General features: G+C 47.3%; 1 protein-coding gene across 6 annotated transcripts in view; it reads left to right on the plus strand.

The window, feature by feature from the left end:
* The window catches only part of DCAF1 (DDB1 and CUL4 associated factor 1), an 814,171-nt gene that overhangs the window by 643,760 nt on the left and 150,500 nt on the right, over positions 1-19,911 (plus strand). For all 6 annotated transcript variants that reach the window (XM_085625108.1, XM_085625107.1, XM_085625110.1 and 3 more), the window contains exon 21: positions 10,594-10,667. In XM_085625108.1, coding sequence (XP_085481234.1) covers positions 10,594-10,667 — 74 coding nt within the window. The remainder of the gene's footprint in view (positions 1-10,593; positions 10,668-19,911) is intronic.

Here is a 19,911-nt window from a genome sequence, read left to right on the forward strand (position 1 = left end):
ATTACAGTTTTGATTACAAAAAGATGACGTCAGGCGTTCCACACTTTTGTAATAAATATAGAATGTTAGCAATCTAGTTGTTCATTAGGATACTGTTGAGAGGCAGAGGCCAGGGGCACGGACTCTGAAAATTGAAGGCAGGTAGGAGGGTGCAAAGGCAACAATTTAACCACACTGAGCAGGCAGGAAGGGCCGTGGCAGCACAACAGACTATGGAGGGCAGTGGAAAGGGGGGCAGGGGCAACAAACCAACAATACAGGACTTGCAAGAGAGGCTGTGGCAATGTAATAGACCATTGTGGGCAGAAGGAAGAGGCAATGGTAGTACAACCATACATGCCAACAGACCCGATTCAGCCAGTTAACGTCCAATGTTTTTAAGCACAAATGGGCTTTATTTGATCTGTCTCCTGTCTACAATCTCCTCTTTTTCAATGTAACTCAAAGGTGAAAATCAATACCCCAGTTTTTTTTCAAAATCTCCCTCTTACCAAGTTCAAAATGTTTGCAAGTATGGTACATTTGATCATGGTAGGCAGGAGGAATTGGGGTAGGGACATGGACTCTGATAACAGAGGACAGGAGGGACATGGCGAGGTGCACCAAACTGACCATACAGGGCAGGCATCAGGGTTTGCAGCAGCACAATACACCACACAGGGCATGCGGGACGGGAGTGCAGCACAACAATCCATAGTAAGCAATAGGGAGGGGACAGGACCATGCACATGGATAACAGAGAGGAAAGAGGCAATGGTAGCTAGTTGACCATAATGGACAGACAGGAGAGAAAGCTGCAGCATAACAGACCATAAAGGGCAGGAGGGACGGATCAGGGGCATTACAATGAATCAGAAGCCAGGAGGGAGGTAATAGGGGTCTGCACATGGAAACAGAGGGCTGGGGGCAAGGGGGCAGGGCAGGAGCAGCAAGATGACCATGGAGGTCAGGCAGGATGGGCACTAGAAACAAGACACACCATGGAGAGCAACAGTGAGACTATGATGGCATACACACAGCCCATGGAGGGTAGGTGGGAGGGGGTCAGGGGCAGCTAGCTGAGCACACAGGGAAGGTGGGAGGGGCCATGGCAGCACAGCAGGCCCTGCATGGCAAGCGGGAGGGTTAGTGGCAGCACAATGGCTATGATGGGCAAGAAGGAGGGTGCAGGAGCATGCACAAAGGACCATGGAGGATAGAAGGGAGGGTCAGGGCCTGGGCACAGACAAGAGAGTTCAGGGGAAGGGGCCTCACAACAGACCACGCGGGGCTGGCAGGAGGAGCAGTTGCAGCACAACAGACCAGGGAGGGCAGAAGGGTGTGGCAGTAAAATGGACCATGGAGGAAAGGAGGAAGGGGATAGGGGCATGCCATGTGGACTGGCAGGGTGGAGGTGGCAGGGACAGGTTACAGTCATCTGACAATGCTAGGTAGGTGGGAGGGGAGTGGCAGCTCAACAGAACATTTAGAGTAGATAGGAGTGGAAGGTCCATGGAACATGGTGGGCAAAAAGGATGGAGCAGGGGCATGCACAAAGACATCGGAGGGCAGGGGGAAGGAGAATAGAGGCAGCAAGCTAAGCACAGAGGCTAAGGAGGTCAATGATGGGCCATAGAATTGGGCAATGGAGGGCAGGAGGAGTGGACTGGTACATCAGGCTAAATGGAGGGCAGTGGCAGCACATCTGACCATGCATGGCAGGAGAGAGGAGGCTAGTCCATGTATTCAGACAGAGGATAGAGTGGAGGTGGATGGGGCAGCAAGCTAACTGTTCAGAGAAGGTGGGTATTAGGAACTTTATTGTTTTTAAAATGTGTGTCTGAGTGAACTACTTAAAATATGAACAAGTATGCAGCATAATCTCACTTATATTCAGGAAGAAGAGGACGTTTGTGACTGTGACTCCTGGCTCACTTGGCAGAAATACCCCCTGACACTCCACCCCCCATCGCAAAATGTAATGCCCGTGAAAAGGGTAGGTGGACACAGTGTTATATAGAACATAGTCCTGAGAGCACGATTGAAAATGAAAACTAGATATAGTATATGGTATAAACTATGCAGCAAAAAGTGTGATATTAGATGAACCGGTGTGTGAAATATAATATGCAATACATTGTGCGCAATGACGGATTCATTGGAGAGCGCGAGATAGCACAGGCACTAGTGCGTGCTATGCGCCTTGGAGTGTAATATGCACAGGGCAGTGTTGTGTAACCTAACTAGTCTCTAAAGTTGTAAAATAAAATATGTGCTGGGGTGTGTAACGTTGCATATGCACTGTGACAAAGATATGGATCCCAGATTGTAATATGTATGGCATAGCGTTGTGCGTTATAACATAGGCATCGAGGAAGGCACGTTAGATGGGGCAATATAACCTGTGCGAAGGCAAGTGTGGCATGACATATTCACGGGGTGGTGTTACAGTGCACATGGGTTAGAGAGTGTCATTGCATACGCACTAGCTGGTGGAATACAACACAGAGGTGTGTGGCACTCGGCGGGCACTGGTGGGTGTAACACAGCATTGTGCTCAGTCAGGAGCACGCTGTGACTCTCAAGTGAGGTTTGTCTCCTTTCCAGAGAGTAAAATAAAAAGTATTACACATTCAGCGGTGGATGTGTGTATTATTAACCGTGAGGGGGGTTTCTTGCATAGTTTGGTCAAATTTTTATCGAATCCCCTTGTAATGGCTTGGTGTGCGTGTGTATTAAATGTGCCCGTCAATAGCTACCCATGTTTGTATAAATAAACGACAAGGGTGTCTACTTGGAGAGTACCCACCGGCGGGTGCGCCGGGATTAGGCACGGTAGGGCATCAGACACGTCAGAGCTTCACTAGCGGTGTAAATACATTCCATGTGGATTCATTGTATGCATAGTCGCCTTTTAATTAATATCACGCAAATCGTCATGGTGATAGGTACATATGGTTTGTCCAGCATGTCCTAGGTGTTTCTATAAATATATATTTTTTTAAAATAATAAAAAACAAAGGCCGGCCCCGGGGGATGGGGTCCGTGGGGCCATAAGTGGCCTGAGGAGGGGGGCAACGCAGCCCCCCTCCTAAAGAATAAAAAAAAAAAAGGCCATGACCCGGGGATTGGGGTCCCCGGGGCCGATAAAGGCCTTGGGAGGGGGGCCACGCGGCCCCCTTCCAAATTAATGTTTTTCAACAAAAAAAATGAGGGTGCAGGCTGGGGTCCCCAGGGCCAATAAATTAGAAAAAGGGGGGGCCACACAGCCCTCCTTCTTAAAAAAAATAAAAGACCGGCATCGCGCCGGAGGCCACGCCCCCTCCTTGCAGCACTCTGCAAACGCGCCCCCTGGCGATTTGTAAGTTGGGGAATTAATTCCCCTTCAATACTGAGGGTCCCTGAGGGCCAACTAGCCAAACAGGTATCACTAGTATGCGCCAGGGAGCTGCGTTGCAGACAGGTCTTCTGAGGCCACGCCCCTTTTTACACCTCTATGCAACGCAACTCTGTGGCGCTTACTGAGGTACCTAGTGTGCTAGTTTGACCCTGGGGGCCAACTAGCCCACCAGGTGCTTCCAGTAAACGCCACTGCTCTGCGTTGCAGAGAGGTGGTGCAGGCCGTGCTCCTTTTTACACCTCTCTGCAATGGCGCTTACTGGACTACCTAGTGGGCTATTTTGCCCCTAGGGACCATCAGGATTCAAGGAGACTTAATCTCCCAACTTAAAACGGCCACAGGGCGTGTTTACACAGTGGGGAAGGGAGGGGACGGGGCCTGGGGTGAAGTGTGCATACACGCCCTATGGCGCGTTTTAAGTTGGGAAAATAATTCCCCTTCAATCCTGATGGCCCCTGGGGGCTAACTAGCCCACAGGTGCTTCCAGTATGCGCCACTGAGCTGCGTTGCAGAGAGGTGGTCCAGGCCGTGCCACTTTTTACACCTCTGCAACGCAGCTCTGTGGCGCTTACTGAAGGTACCTAGTGGGCTAGTTGGACCCTAGGGACCCTCAGGATTCAAATGAACTTAATCTCCCAACTTAGAAATGCCACAGGGTGTGTTTACACAGTGGGGAAGGGAGGGGACAGGGCCTGAGGTGACGTGTGCAAACGCGCCCTGTGGCGCATTTTAAGAGGTAGTTTTAATCCCCTGCCCTATTATATACTAGGGGCTTACAGAGGAGGTCATGCTAATCACAGGGGGACCCCAACGCATAGTGTTCCCTAGTGTTTGTAGGTGTTTTCACTGTATTCTGAGTGTCTTTTAACATAGCACTGGCTCTAGGACTGGTTAGTCAGACTCAGTTACCACCAGTATCCGTCTGAAAATGTTGAGGGTACAGGATGATTTTGCAACAAGGCTTCTTTCTGCTCTTCTGTTTGTTCTTTCTGCACGTTATCCTTCTTCCTGCACTTTTCTTCGTCTTTGAGGACTTCAGTTGCTTCTTTCTGCATTTCTTTTTTTTCTTTGTGCGTTTTTTCTTCTTTCTTCACATGTCCTATCTCTGTAGGCATAGTTAGAAATTAGCATTTAAAAAACCTTTGAAATTCACTGAAAAAACCATAGGCACGTTATAGTTAGGAATTATCATTTAAAAAATCTTAGAAATTCACTGTAGAAACCATAGGTTTCAGGGGCGTTATAGTTAGCTGGACTTTTCACTCGTACAAAACCATTGAAATTCCCCCGTTATAGTTAGTTCAGCTAACTATAACTCACGCGCCCGCAATGCACTGCTGATGACGTCACATATTACATCACTCATGACATGATCAGTGACATCACTGATGACATCTCAAATGACATCACTGATGACATCATCCTTGTGATAGTGGCCGACCTCCTCTCCCCCTAATATAACCTTTGAAACACACATTCAAAAATAGAAACTAAAATTTTCAAAACAATGGACATACCAATACCAGTTACAACAACCTATTCAGTAATTATAAGATCCACATACACATCCACTCATTCACCACCAGTCCTATACAGTCACTCATACATGTACTCACTCATCATATGTACTCATACACCTATACATCCTGTTACACAACGCCACTCATCCATAGAGTTACTCACACACATAGTCACTCATGCTAATAAAGAATCAAACATCCATTTACTTGCATATACAGTCATACACACACCACCACACTTACTTCTACAGAAACGTACACATACTTAGTCTTTTAAACAATCACTTATAGAAACCCCTACTTATTCATACAGGAACTCTTCCAATCTCTCACTCTCACATATACTCCCTTATATACACCAATAGTCACATACACTAGTTTAAAACATATGTAGTTACTCATGAAGACACTATTGAGACAGTCATTCACTCACTAACACACCCATGCACACACTCATCCACCCATACAGTCCTGCACACATGCTGTCTTCAACACATACAAACAGTGAGTCACTCATTCATGCACCTATGCACTACGTAATACCCCCCACCGAACCATACAGACACTCAGACACTCATACTGATACTCAAAAAACCAACTAATAACCTATATAGACAATCATGTAGCTACTCACCAACCCATGCAGCCACTTATATACAAAGTGAGAGACTGATACAGATAGTTACATATTTAAACATTACTCACTAAGCCATGTATTCACTAAGGTACACTTAATCAGTTATACAATCAATTTTTCAAAAACAAATCATCCATTTAGACACTTATATACCCATTTATTCTCCCATCGACCTTGAGATATACATATATAAAACATACGTAATTTTCAGAAAAACACACATTCACTGGATGATGTCATCAGTGATGTCATTTGAGATGTCATCAGTGATGTCACTGACCATGTCATGAGTGTAGGAAGGTGAATATCTCACTATGGTTACCCCCAACTTTTTGCCTAGTGTTTAGCTGGTTTTTCGACTTAGTTGGCCTGAGATCCTGCCATTCAGGGTCTCAGGCTGTCTGCTCTCTCTTTAAAATGGACCCCATGTACCCTAGGTACATAACCAATTGGTAAGGATCACCTTATTGGACCCTGTACAGTGTACCCTAGGTACCCAGGGCATAGGTGTACCCTAGGCCTACCAGGGGCTGCAGCATGTATTATGCCACCCCTGGCATGGCCTTCCATTATGACACAACTGGCTGATCACTCAGCTGGGGCAAGGTCGTGTAATCACCCCTTGCTTAGGTGTAGTATTCCTATACCTACCTTATATATAGACATGTGTACCTATCAGCCACTCCTATGGCAGGCCTTAACAATCCTGGAGGCAGAGTGCTTGGTAACATGTGAGATGGTGCTCTAGCATGAGCTGAGCCTGTCTGCAGCTTTCGGAACCATGTCCTTATAGCTGTTCTATGATATAGCCTACCATATACTCTTAAAGTACCTTATAATCTTAAACGGTTATGGTAACTATGGTTTGGCTTTTCAAAACATGTCGTGTAAGGTGTCTAACACTTTGGAATAATACCCCCATACCATTTCTGGTGATGAGGATATTATTCCTCCCTTCTAGAGGGAGAGACATGTTAAAATCCTACTTTGCTGTTTAACTTTCACCAAAGCCTCAGCATCACAAAATGGATGCTGCTGCCACAGACACGAGTCTGACCTCCTGTAGCTGGGAGCCCTCCCAGCCAGGGAGGCCTGGACAATAGGTTTCCTGCTTGGGGAGGTGCTAGCACCTCCCCAGACAGACTTTAGTGTATTGGGGCAGGGAGGGCTGAAAGAAACTAGACACGGCCTGGGGCACACAAGGTGTCCCATGCATAGTCCAGTTCAAACCGGTGCTGGGGCACTCCAGCCCCAGCTCTGGCGCGAAACTGGACAAAGGAAAGGGGGTGTAGCCACTCCCCTTCCTGGTCCCACCCATAGGAGGCACCTTGCAGGTAGCCCAGCCCACTAGCCCAGTATGTCAGTAGCTAGCTGAGCCCTGCTAAATTAGATTAACCTGAATCTGCAACTTGAACAGAAACTCTGGACCTTCGACATTCGACCTCTGGAAGAAGACTGAAGAAATCTCCCTTGTGGCCAAGGAGTGACCACCCTGGGCAACCAGGCACCATCCAGCGACCGCTGCTTGCTTTGCAACTGATCCTACAAGGGACGACTGCAGAGACTGACCAGCGCAGAGACTTCCAGACACCTCTGACCCAGATCCACATCTCCAGCGAAGCTGAGACCCGTGGAGGCGACGAGGGACGTGGGACCGGCGACTTGGGAAAAGTGGCTAGTAACTGACTAGCGCGACTTCCGAGGCTTTTGAGGCTGTGCTTGAGGAATTGAGAAGCCCCACTCCCGAGCACCATCTGCAAAGAAGATCAGCTCCCCACACTTCACGTGTTCTGTATGGGGCCCTTCTGCACTTGTGTTGCTCGACGTGTTGTCCGGTTGCTGGCCCGTTGGCTAGTAGCCTCTGCGACGACGAACCTTTACTTTCATCTTGCTGGTCCGGCTCCCCCAGACTGGCACCCGCTCCTCTGTAAAAGAGAAGCACCCCAGACCTTCCTGGTCTGCACCAGAAGCAAGTCCTCCATCCTGCGTGGGTTCCGCTTGCCAAGGCTTGTTGGGTCCTGACTCGACTTCGACGCCGCCGACAGCAAGAGCCTTCGTGGGACAGCTCACCTCCTGGTCCTGGTCGTCCTCGACGTCTCCTGGTACCCGTGGCTGCTGCGACAAGCTTCACCTCTTCACCTGTATCTTCACAACATCGCCTGGTTCCTTCCTGGTTCCTGGCTGGTGACCTAGACTCTGTCCCTTCTGCTTGCAGGTTCCTTCCTTCTTGATCCCATCCTTGGGATCCACCGGACACTCTTCACTGACTGCCTGTCAGCAACTTTCCTTCAGGCATCCATAGAAGTCAACGACGAAACCCGACGCAAGTTCACACCTATGCACCCGCAGCCCGTGGGCTAGGTAACTTGAGTACTTCGGTGCTGACAAGGGTATTGACTATCCTAGGGTCTAGTTTCCGAGTCTCGACTTTCTAGCTATACCAGAAGTGGCCTAAAACTGTTAATTTCTAACTGCTAATAATTCTATCGACTTTTACACATTACGCGTGAGTGTTTCCACTCTGCACCTGAATCCTGTGGGCCTCCCACTTCCTAACTGTTGGTAATGTAGTGTAGCCCCAGCGATTGCCTAGGCCTAGGCCTATCCTGTGTTTGTGACAGTGGTTCTTATACCACTTACTTAGTATATGGTTTGCGTGGCCCCTAGGGCCTAACTGTATTACTTACCTGTGTGGCTTAATGTATGCTTAAATAAGACTGTGTTGTACTTACCTCTAATCTCATAAAGAGTGCTGAGGGTTTGACTAGAATAAATACATTCTATTTTTATATATATCTGTTGTGGTGTCCTTTCATTTGGTATTTAAGGGGTTACAAATGGTATAACAGCTGGCTTCACATGCCATTCAGAGTTTAGCCTAAGACTGCTCTTGTCCATGCTACCACTAGGATAGCTGGTCTCTAAGGTTGACTTTACAACCAATCACCATAAGGGTTGTTTGGACTGATACAAGGTGTACACTAGAATTAGTGACATCATATATCAGGCCAACTTATCACATTGAGTGATGTAATATGTGACGTCATCAGCAGTGCATTGCGGGCGCGCGAGTTATAGTTAGCTGAACGAACTATAACGGGGGAATTTCAATGATTTTGTATGAGTGAAAAGTCCAGCTAACTATAACGCCCCTGAAACCTATGGTTTCTTCAGTGAATATATATATATATATTTATTTTTTTATTTTTTTATATGTCTGCATTCATGGTGGTACATATGAGCACACGGCAGCCACCATAGAAATAAAGCATTCCAAAATGGTTGCTCTTTGCTAGCATATGTGCACCTTTTTCATGAAGCATGCTCATGATGCTTGCATCAGCGGCCAGTTTGACTTTTTTTTTTAATTTTCTTTATTTTAGCATTTTACTGTGGTCGGGGAACAGTTTAGAACAGTAAATTAGAAAGCATTTACAAAGCTAGTACATTGACACTCACTTGTTTGCCAGTCTGTTTGTTTTTAAAGAACTTTGCTGTCCTCTTTAGCCATACTGAACAGGATAAGGGATGGTGTACAACATCACTGAAAATCTTTGGCAAATTCAATAGGTCCCAAAGGCACCACCGATTGGCTTTTCCAATGTTTGTTTAAAGTGCATCTTTAATAATGCTCTGTGAGCTGCCTTTTCGCTCAATTGTTGGCTCTGGAAGCAGGCAATGTGATATCTGAGCTCAACTGTAATAAGTTACCTAGAGAAGGTGAAATAGTTAAGCCCCTGAAAATTGAGGAAAAATGGCAAGAACTTAGTGCACATGTGATCTCGATAACAGACTGTGGAAGATCCACGAAAACATCCAAAAAGTTTCAATCTGTAATAGATTTAAACAAATACAATAGAATATTGTACATAGGTCCTATCTCTCGCCCAAGAGGCTGCACGCCAATTAATCCACCCAGAGACTCCAAATGCCCCCGTTGCCAGCACGCCCAAGCCGATTTTATTCATGTGGTTTGGCATTGCCAAGTAATACAAAGATTTTGATAAGAGATTCTGGAACAACTGAGCAGAATCACTGGTTGGGCAATAGCCCTAGAGCTACACACATGCCCTCTTGGTCTGATACCCAAGAATCCCAAACGTAAAACTACCAGACGGTTCCTGATATTGGGTCTTAAGGTAGCCAAGAGAAGAATAGCGATCCACTGGTTATCCCCCTAGGGCCCGCTGGTGGACGAATGGAAGAAAGATCTTCAAGAATGGGCAGTGGTTGAAGAACACCGTATGAGAAAGACCAGAAGGGATGATAAGCTTCCGGAGGTGCTGCTGGCGTGGGGGGGAAAGATACAGGAGATAGAGGAACTGGGAGAGTTGAGGTCTCAGGCCACTATTGCCCCAGAGGAGGAAGGCCACCACAATGGAACATAGTAAGAACATCGTGGTAATAGCCACATAACTAATTGAGATAGAGTTGGGGATAGGATATCATTTAGCGACACCGGTTAATTGAGGGGAGGGTGTTTAAATGAGTTCTTAAGTTCATTAAACAATGAATCTTACTTGAAAACTGATGTCACTCAGGACAACAAGAACGAACAGTCAAAAACGAACAAACTATAGACATTAGTCTTGTCACCATGTACCAGTAGATCCATGTTGTGATACAATGTATAACTGCTGTGACATGTATAGTGCTAGTTATAATGGACAATAAAGAAATGTTTAAAAAAAAATGTTATTTAAGTGGATCAGCTACTTCAATTCTTCATTGCAGGCGATTAGGGACATCACAGGTTGCCTGTAATAGAGAAATTAGAGACTGCCTTTTACACAGGGATTGCAGTCTCCGATGTTATGTAAGCAAATTAAATATCGATACTTTAGTAGTCGGACTATATTGCTGGTCTGTATAGTTTCATTTCACCTATTGACACACAGTAACCTTATCTGCCTAGTCACTTAAGAAATATCTAGCCACTCATGTAAATTTTTCGTTCTTTGTATTGCGCTTTGCTCTTTTATAAAGACTTCAGTTAATAACTGGTGTATTTGCTATAAAACAGCCTGCCCATCCTAACTTGACGATTTGTCTTACAGCTACAATTGATGTCAAGAGAAATATATTTGACTTGTGCACAGATACCAAGGACTGCTACCTGGCAGTCATAGAGGTAAGGGCATAAAAGATAACAAGTATTTTTGCCTCTTGACTATATCTGCTATATAAGTTGTAGAGGGATGTAGGGAGCACTGTTCTTAAAGTGGCCAAAGAAAAGGGGTAGTGAGCTGATGGAGAAGCAAATGTGCATGAGAAGTGAATCTACTATTAATGTGTTTTGTAAATATTTCTTTGTGCCTGCTCAGTGGACAGTAGCTATCACTTACCAAGCTTCCCTTCCTTTTTATTTCTGCCAGTTCAATTCCAGGCTGATGAATGCCAGCTTTGTGAATCATGTTTGAGTTAACAAGTCAGGATTGTTTTGATTGTTGTTTTGTTTTTCTCTTGCTTACTGGTTTTGCCCCATACCGCGTCGTCTTTGTTTTAGTGTTTTTTTTTACTTTCAGAGATTCCTTTGTTTTTTTTTGTCTGGTTGGCAATGGCTGCAAACATTTGTTAGTCAGTTTTTCCTTTTCCAGTTGTTTGAAAAACATATACCTATTTACTGTATCCATTCCCTATTGTTTAGTTAGGTATGCTTTTTCATAAACTACTCCAAATTCAGGATACATATTTACATGGTTGTAATGTAAAGGTGTTCAATTCAATTAAACCACAAACTGTTGTTTCATTTCCTTTTTATTATTAAAGGAAGTCTGACAGTCTAATTAAATTATTAAGAGGTCGATATATAGGATCAGGACTATCTGAGTCTTCATAAGACTGAGCGAGACTGAGCCAAAACCAGTCAAACGTATGTGAGACAGAGTTCCAAGTTAAGCCATATAGGTTTATTTACAAATCAATACAGATGGCAGAAAGTAATTAGTTGGTCAATTATGAATTAGGACAAATAAAATAGTCAGTCTCATGATCTATTAGAAGACAAACATAAGACAGTGTGTGATGAAAGCCAAAGCCAAAAAAAATTAAGTATAACTCAAATGACAGACTAGTGTAAAGTCTGCACAGTTACTAACACAAATGAAGTCTGGCACATATCCCAATAATATAATCTGTTATAGGGTTTTAAACCGAAAGGTCACACATGTTTAGTGGTGAGATGTGACGTAATAGGGATGAATTGGCAATCATTCAAGCAAAAGCCAGTGAATGCTCTAAACATGTTTTTTACTGCAAACTTTTTTTTAATTGATTTATTTTTTTCAGGTTTTATGATGTTAACAACCAAATTATTCAAATGGGCAAAATCCCTTCACAGCATATGCAGAGACAGTTTGCCAATAGTGTTTTCAGAACCACTTCCCTTAGCACGCAGTAAACAGATCATTTCAGACTTATATGAGGCAATTCAAGCCTGGTCTTGTAACATCCATGCCCTCCCAACTACAACACAACCCCAAACACCAGAGTTACCGTTCACTTATGCTATGTATCCCCTGCAGTCTTGCCCAACACCTGTTGCAGTAGATATTGGAGCACCGGTGCCCAAATTTCTCTGGGCCTGTTTTGTTCTGTCATAAGTTTCCAAAATGCAGATTGTTTCTTGTTGCAAAACGTGACATCTCATAACCAGCCTGCTGTTATGTGCCCGTGTTAGGCTTATGTTGCCAAGCTGCTCATTTCTTACAATGTCCTCTTTCAAAATAACATTTCTGCTGTGACCTTTTGCACATATTCTCGTGTTTTTTTTGTTGTTGTTTATTTGCATTTCTTCAAAATTACATACAACAACATAACAGCAGTACATTGTTTGTAGATCACACTGTCAGTTAATCAGGGTTATCAGCATAGAAGATATACTACGGGTTACTCAACTCAACACTTGAGGCGTATAGTATCTCTTGTCTCCTTCCCGAGTCTGTTTGCAGATGTAGATATAAAAAATAGGGAGCACTTTTCTAACAACCAAGTGCATTTCAAACAGCTCTACACATCTATATACACATCAAGAATCATCTACCGCTCTCGAGCTCAGACAGCTCACAAATGCATCCCACATGTCTCGGGCCGGGATTGTGTCGGCATTAGTTCCGAGAATCCCTCCAATTGGGTCTTACAGTGCGTGACATTTTACACCCACCCCTTCGTTAACGGAGGAGAGGCGACACCCCATTGTAGAGCCACCTGTCTTTTGGCCATCAGTAAGAGCATAGCCGCTAATTTCCTCCGCTTTGGCGGGACGTCAAGGATGACACCTAGCAGAGCTGTCATCGGCATGCAGGGCAGCTCCTGGCCTATTATGTTGTTGATATGGTGTAATATTGCCAACCAAAAATGAGCTATAGGCCGGTACTGCCATGCAAGGTGTATAAATGTTGCCTGAGGGGCCCCACATCTCCAGCAGTGGTCATCGGAGCGCAGTCCCATTCGAAGTAATTGCACCGGAGTGCGGTATAGACAATGAATATATTTAAAGTGTATCTGTCTGAGGCGGTAGTTGGGGAATAGTATCTCTAGTTGACCACAACTGAAATCCCACTGTTCATCCGTAATAGCTACCCCCAGGTCCGCCTCCCACACTGCGCGGGCTTTTGGGACAGGTATCGGAAAATCTCGCTGTGTGATAGTGTATATCCAGGTAATCAGTCGATGGCCCGATGCCACAGTGAGAACATTTTCAAGTGCATGCAGTGTAGGAGGTGGGTTCGGAAATGTGTCAAATTTGGTCCTGCCGGAGGTCTGTAATTGATAGTACAGCAGTGTATCTAGTGCCGAGGGAGGTGCAGGGTCGCACATTTGTTGCAGTGTTAAAAAGGTGTCCCGCGAGACTAAGTCTTTGCCCAGCGGTAAGCCATGTGGGTGCGCTCTCTCCTGTGCCTTGCTGTCCCTGAGCGGGGGTATCAATGGGTTGTTGGCCAGTGGCATGGAAGGGGCATAAAGCACACCATTATTTGCGTGCCTGCTCAGTCCCTCCCACGCCAACGCAATGCTTCTACAGTGTCTACTTTGTTGCACAGCCATTTGTATGGGTGGTTGATGGCGCTGCCCGGTCGAACTCAATCGCCATATGGGGCTGAAAAGGCGGGGGATGCACCCAGTGGTGCAGGAACTGCACCTGCGCACTGTACGCGTAAAGGGCAAAGTCAGGTGCCACCAATCCACCCTGTTTCTGTGGCAGGGTAAGCACCTCCCAGGATATTCCAGGCTGTCTCCCCACCCACACCAAGTCAATCATTAGGGCCCACAATTTTTTTAAAGCGCTTTGTGAGCGGAACAGGGACATTTAGAAAGAGGTACAGCAGCTTGGGCAGAATTATCATATTGGCCACCGCTATGTGGCCATTCAGAGAGAGAGGGAGTGTTTTGCAGCGTGGCACCCTTTCCTCAATCCAGTCCACCGTCCTGCCGTAGTTCTCCGTCCAGATCTCCTGTAGATCGGCACTTATCCAGATCCCCAGTTAGCACGTCAGTCCCGTCGCCCAGGTAATGGGGTATTCCGTTTCAAAGGGCTGGGTTCCGGTCGTTAGGGGAATGATGACTGATTTCCTCCAGTTGACCGTTACTCCAGATATTCCCCCGTAGTACACCAGCTCACGTGTCATAGGTGCAAAATTTTCTTTAGGGTCCGTCATGTATAAAGTAATATCATCGGCGTACATGGTCGTAGAGCCAATGCTGCGATGCGTGTGGTGTTGCCTGATTATGGTCGCCAGGGGCTCTGTTGCTATGGCGAACAGTAACGGCGACAAGGGGCACCCTTGTCTGGTGCTCCTTGTGATGAAGATTGGTTCTGAAATCAGGCCATTTATCCTGAGACGCGCCGTGGGCAGAGTGTAAAGCAACTTTATCTGTTGAATGAAAAGGGGAGGCCCAGTCGCTGAAGGAGTGGAAACAGAAATCCCACTCTACGGAGTTGAATGCCTTAGTGGCGTCCAACAGGGCGTCTATCGCAGGGACATGGGGGTGAGGTAGTGTATTAATGCGAACAATGTCCTGAGGTTGTGAGAGGTCGACCTTCCCGGTATAAAACCTGATTGGTCCGGCCGCACTATCATTGGAAGCAACGGTTGGAGTCGGGTGGCCAAAAGTTTGGCAAATATTTTTGCATCCAGGTTTATCAGTGTGAGGGGGCGGTTCAAGTAGCATTGCAGGGGTTCCTTGTCAGGTTTCAAGATGGAGATGATGATAGCCTTGTGCATCGAGCCAAGCAACACTCCAGACAGTGCAGCCTCCTGGTATACAGCCAATAGCTGTGGCACCAGTAACTCAGAGTATTCTTTGTAAAATTTAGCAGTTAGGTCATCCGCCCGGGTGCTTTATCTGCAGGCAAACCGCCAATGGCGCACTTAGTATCCTCCACTGTAAATGGGACCGCTAATTACTCTCTATGGGCTCTGCTGAGCCACAAGAGCTCTATTGAGTCAAAGTAGTCCACCAGGACAGAGTCAGGGGAGCTGGATCGGGTGGTGTAGAGCTGTGCGTAGAAATCTTTCATAGTGGCCATGATTTCTGGTGGGGAGCGTACCATCTCTCCATCTGCGGTGCTGATCTCAGGAATGTAAGCGGATCCTCTAAGCTTCCACAGGAGATTGGCAAGCGTCTTGCCCGGCCTGTCTCCCTCGCCGTGTCTGCGTGCTGTGGCATGTTTGTGCAGGAATTTGGTCATGCGCTCCGCCTCATCTTGATATTATGTCAGTTTGGGGCGCATATCTGCTAGGGTCACGGGAGATGAGGAGCTACAGTACTGTGTTTCCAGGGCCTTCAGCTCGCTCTCCAGTCTACTCAGGCTGCCCTGAATGTCCCGAAGCACCCCGGACTGCCCGGCAATGCAGTGCCCCCGCACCACCACCTTAAAGGCATCCCATAGTGAACCTGCCGTGTCTACCGACCCCGTGTTGTGCTCAAAGTACTCCTGTATGTATGTTCTGATAGTTTCCCTAAATGCTGCATCTAGTAGTGCATTAGGGGGGAGGCGCCACGCAAAATGTTGCTGGTAGGGTTTAGAAAGCAAAAGACACACAATTGATGGACGGAATGCAGAACAAATCAAAACATTCACCCCCAGTCAAGAGATCTGGGTTAAATCCATTATTCTTTTGCTCACCATGCCACCCCAGTTTGAACCTGGCCATATGCAAATCAGTCTTGACCCTGTGCCTCATGGGAACAGTCCAGCCTGAACTGCCAAGTCCTCCCTGGACCGGAAACAAGCATCCTTGGACCGGTTTCGGGGTTTCACCCCTCTTCAGCCAGGATAGCTTGATTCCAGTGGCACAGTGAGCCCAGGACCCACGTCTGGGCATATCTGGCGCACTTAGGGCGAGAAAGCAAAAGAGACACAATTGATGGACAGAAGGCAGAACAAATCAAAACATTCACCCCAGGTCAAGAGATCTGGGTTAAATCCATCATTCTTTTGCTCACCATGCCAACCCAGTTTGAACCTGGCCATATGCAAATCAGTCTTGACCCTGTGCCTCATGGGAACAGTCCAGCCTGAAATGCCAAGCCAAGTCCTCTCTGGACCGGAAACAAGCACCCATGTGCTGGGTTCAAACTGGAATGGTATGGTGAGCAAAAAAACGATGGATTTTGGCCGAGATCTCTGTACTGGGATGAATGTATGACATTGTTCTGCATTCTGTCCATCAACTGTTGTTTTTGCTGGTAGGGTTTAGGCGCTGAAAAATACAAGACCATGGGGGCATGGTCTGACAGTGTGCATGCATGATGTGCGGCCTCTTGAACCCAGTTGTGTAAATCTCTGGTCAACAGCCAAAAATCAAGTCAGGACCATGCGTTATGCCGTTGTGTGATACACGTGCTTACGCAGTCAGTGGGGTGGAGCGCGCGCCACGAGTCTATCAGGCAATGATCTGCCATTATACTGTGCAAAGTCTCCGTGGCCTGAGGGTGGTGTGTGCGGGATGTGCCTTCTTTATCCATTGACAGTGCCAGCACAATGTTAAAATCCCCTCCCCAAAGTATTGCAGCATCCCCCATTGAGTGTACCTTTTGCCAGAGTTGTGAGAAGAATGTTGGGTCGTCCACATTTGGACCATATGTGTTGACAACAATTATTGGCTGGTGAAACAGTGACCCCTTTAATATTATGTAGCGACCATCTGGGTCAGAGAGCGTCTGGTGTGTCTGCCAGGGCACCCCTCTCCTTATCAGTATTGCTACCCCGTGGGAGTAATTTGAGTAGCTGGCCGTGTGTATCTCACTCCATCTATTGCTGGTCTATCAAGACCTCTCTAAGGTGAGTCTCCTGTAGGAGACATAGGTCTACTCCATGTCTGGCCAGGTATGACTGCACCAGGCGTATCTTGCGGTGGTCATTAAGACCATGTACATTCCAGGTCAGGCAGGTAACCCTGGACATCTGGAGGTCTTTCAGGTCAGTGCGGTGAACATGCAAGGGGTCCCGGTTCTAGAGCCTCCCGCTAAGCCTTTCATGTTTCCATATCCCCAGTGAGAAGCTGCCGTAGTGCATGTTGTTTAGTAGGTGATGTGCTATGCTGCCCATGAGATCCATCAGGAATCTTAAGTGTTGCTCGTACTGCATCAAACAATTATAAACAATAACATCCCCTACCCTCTCACACCAACCCCCCAATCAGGTTGTGCATCCCGTAATGAACTTCTCACTGCAAACAAATGCCCTCAGAACTCAGGGCTAAGGGGAATCATCCCAGGAGGCCGTGGGTTTGCCTGCTAACTGCCCTGTCACATGGAACAGGGTGGCCGAGCAGTGTAGGCATTGACTCCCAATGTATGATGGGGCAAAGCACCTTTTAGGTACATGCCTGTAGAAAAAGCACATTTTTATAGGAGTGGCTGCTAGTTATATAGCACGCATACAGAGAGCAGAACGTCATGCTACAGTTTTTGGTCATTGTCACTTAGCTGACTACTCGGGGATTCTTCGGCTGCCGCATCCTGGCTCCGGTGCTTCTTTGCATTTTGTTTGGCAAATTTCAGAGCAGCATCCGTAAAAATTAACGGTTTGCCCCCGGTTTGCACTCTGAGCTTCGCCGGGTAGACCATCGCATATTTTGTGCCGGTCTTCTGGAGCAGTTTCTTGGCTGGGATATACTCCCTGCGGGCAGCCTGTACAGCCTGGGTGAAGTTCAGGTAAAACAAGATACTATTTCCTTGATGTTGGGTGTCTCCTTTCTCTCTGGCCATCCTCAAAAACAGCATCCCTGTCCCTATAGTTTAGTAATCGGGCCAGAATCTGGTGTGATGGAGCGCCCGGAGGCGGTCGCGGGCCCAGGGTACAGTGGGCGCACTCCACTAGGAATATCGGTAACAGCTCAGAGCCAAACAAGTCTTTCAAGAGCCCTTCTACAAAGTGTTTCATGTTGTTTATATTTGTAGACTCCGGAATCCCAAATATGCGGACATTATTTCTTCTTGACCGCGCTTCGAGGTCCTCGTTCCACTCCTTGATGACTTCTAGTACCTTGTCCATGTGCAGTAATCTTTCCTGTGTCTCCTCCTGGCGGTCATCCGAGTCTGATACCCTGGTTTCTAAGGTGTCAAGTCTAGTTTCATGCTTGTCCACTTTCTGGGAAACCTGGTCCATTCGCCGCACCAGAGAGTAATTTTGAGTCTATTTGCCGCAGGCTTCCTTTGACCTCTCTGAGCATGGGTCTAATAGCCTCATCGTGCTCTGAGTCTTGTTGCGTTTCAGGTACCACCGTTACTTGTGTCGGGTCAGAGTCTTGCAGGTGGGTAGTACGTTTCTCGAAGATGAGCTCCCCTCGTTTATCATCTGTTTTACCCATGGCGTCTCGCGGCTAGCTCCACCACACCCCAGTGCGCTGCTAAGGCGATTCCGTTCCCGCAGGGCTGCGTCTGGGCGTCGCTGGGGAAGTCGTCACGGTCGGGTGTGGACCGCAAGCTAGTGTCTCTACAATCAACTGCCCTGCTGGCGTCTAATTCTGTGGTTCCCACTGTAGCAGGAGGGAGGGGGGTCGGGGGTCCCCGGTATATGGTTGCAATGGGCCCTGCTGCAGGTAGGCTGCTCCTCCCCAGTCGTATGCTGGGCCATGCCAGTCCCTCTGCTCCCCTTTTCGGCTACCGTCTTGCGAGGGTCCTCACTTTTCGGCTACCGTCTTGCGAGGGTCCTCACAACTGGGCTGCTGTCTCACATGCGATCACGGCGCCTCTCTCCTGTCTCGCAGTGCAAAGGACCGCCGCAGCAGAAGGGCCGCCGCTCGTCCCGCGGCACCTGGGGAAGCCTCATTATTGGCTCCGGTCGCCGGCCCCCTGCGTCCCGCTCAAGCAGCTTCCGTTGCTGACGCACACACATCCCCCGGCCTTCGTTGCCCGGGCGGGGCCAGCTGACACCAGGAGCCTTACTGTATTCGTGTGTCGGGGCCGCTCAATTCACCTCAGCTCCCACAGCCACCGCGATCGCTGGCCCGGGCTAGGCCGCAGTTCCGCCTCGCCGGTTCCGCACTTAGCAGCGACCCAGCGCGATCCAAATCATGGCAGAATATTCAGCTTGATTTGCTGCATGTAATTCCTGAAGGTAAGATGTCCTCGGCCGGCAGAGCCACACCACTAAGCAGCCATCTTGCTGCTCGGCTCGGCCACGCCCCCTCACATATTCTCGTGTTTGACAATGTTTGATTAGTTTCTCTGAAACTACTTCTGTTTACACATCTGGCTTCACATAACATTATCACAATGCCTCGAACACCAAGTACAAGGCCTTTACACACAAATGTACAAATGCTGTTCTATCTTCATCCACGGGGCGACTGAGCTATCTACGTTTCCATAACATTGCTAATCTATACGTACATCACTAGGATGTTTTTATTATAAATAATCCGCATCTCCTAGGATCAGCAGAGGAAGCCCTTCAGCTGGCACTAAGGGTCCATGCTGAGACTTCACCACACAGCGGTCTGGAATCTTCGTGAGGGTTGTCCAGTTGTGACTACGGGGTCCTACATTCTCTCCCGCAAGGTAATGGGGTTGTATCATCCCTTGGGGGGATTCTTGGCTTCACACCTACACTCACTCTAGGCACACACAGAGTAGGGTTTGCATAGTACAATTACTTCTGTTTGCTACCTTGTTTTATATGCCTGCATATATACACTGTTTTAGCACCATGCTAGAGCTGTACCTACTGTTTACTCTTATGGGGCTTGTAATCGCTTTCATCTGCTTCTGTCTACTGATTATTGCATCACATGTATTTTATACAAGGATAATTTTGGTTCAATAAATGTTAAAAAACATCCCACTGTGTATTCTCTGTATATTACTCTAACACCAAAAGAGCACGAGTGACTGAGCGAGAGGTCCTGATCTGTTTCCACGATCCCTGA

This window comes from Triturus cristatus, chromosome 9 (assembly GCF_964204655.1).
Source record: "Triturus cristatus chromosome 9, aTriCri1.1, whole genome shotgun sequence".
Taxonomy (NCBI): Eukaryota; Metazoa; Chordata; class Amphibia; order Caudata; family Salamandridae; genus Triturus; species Triturus cristatus.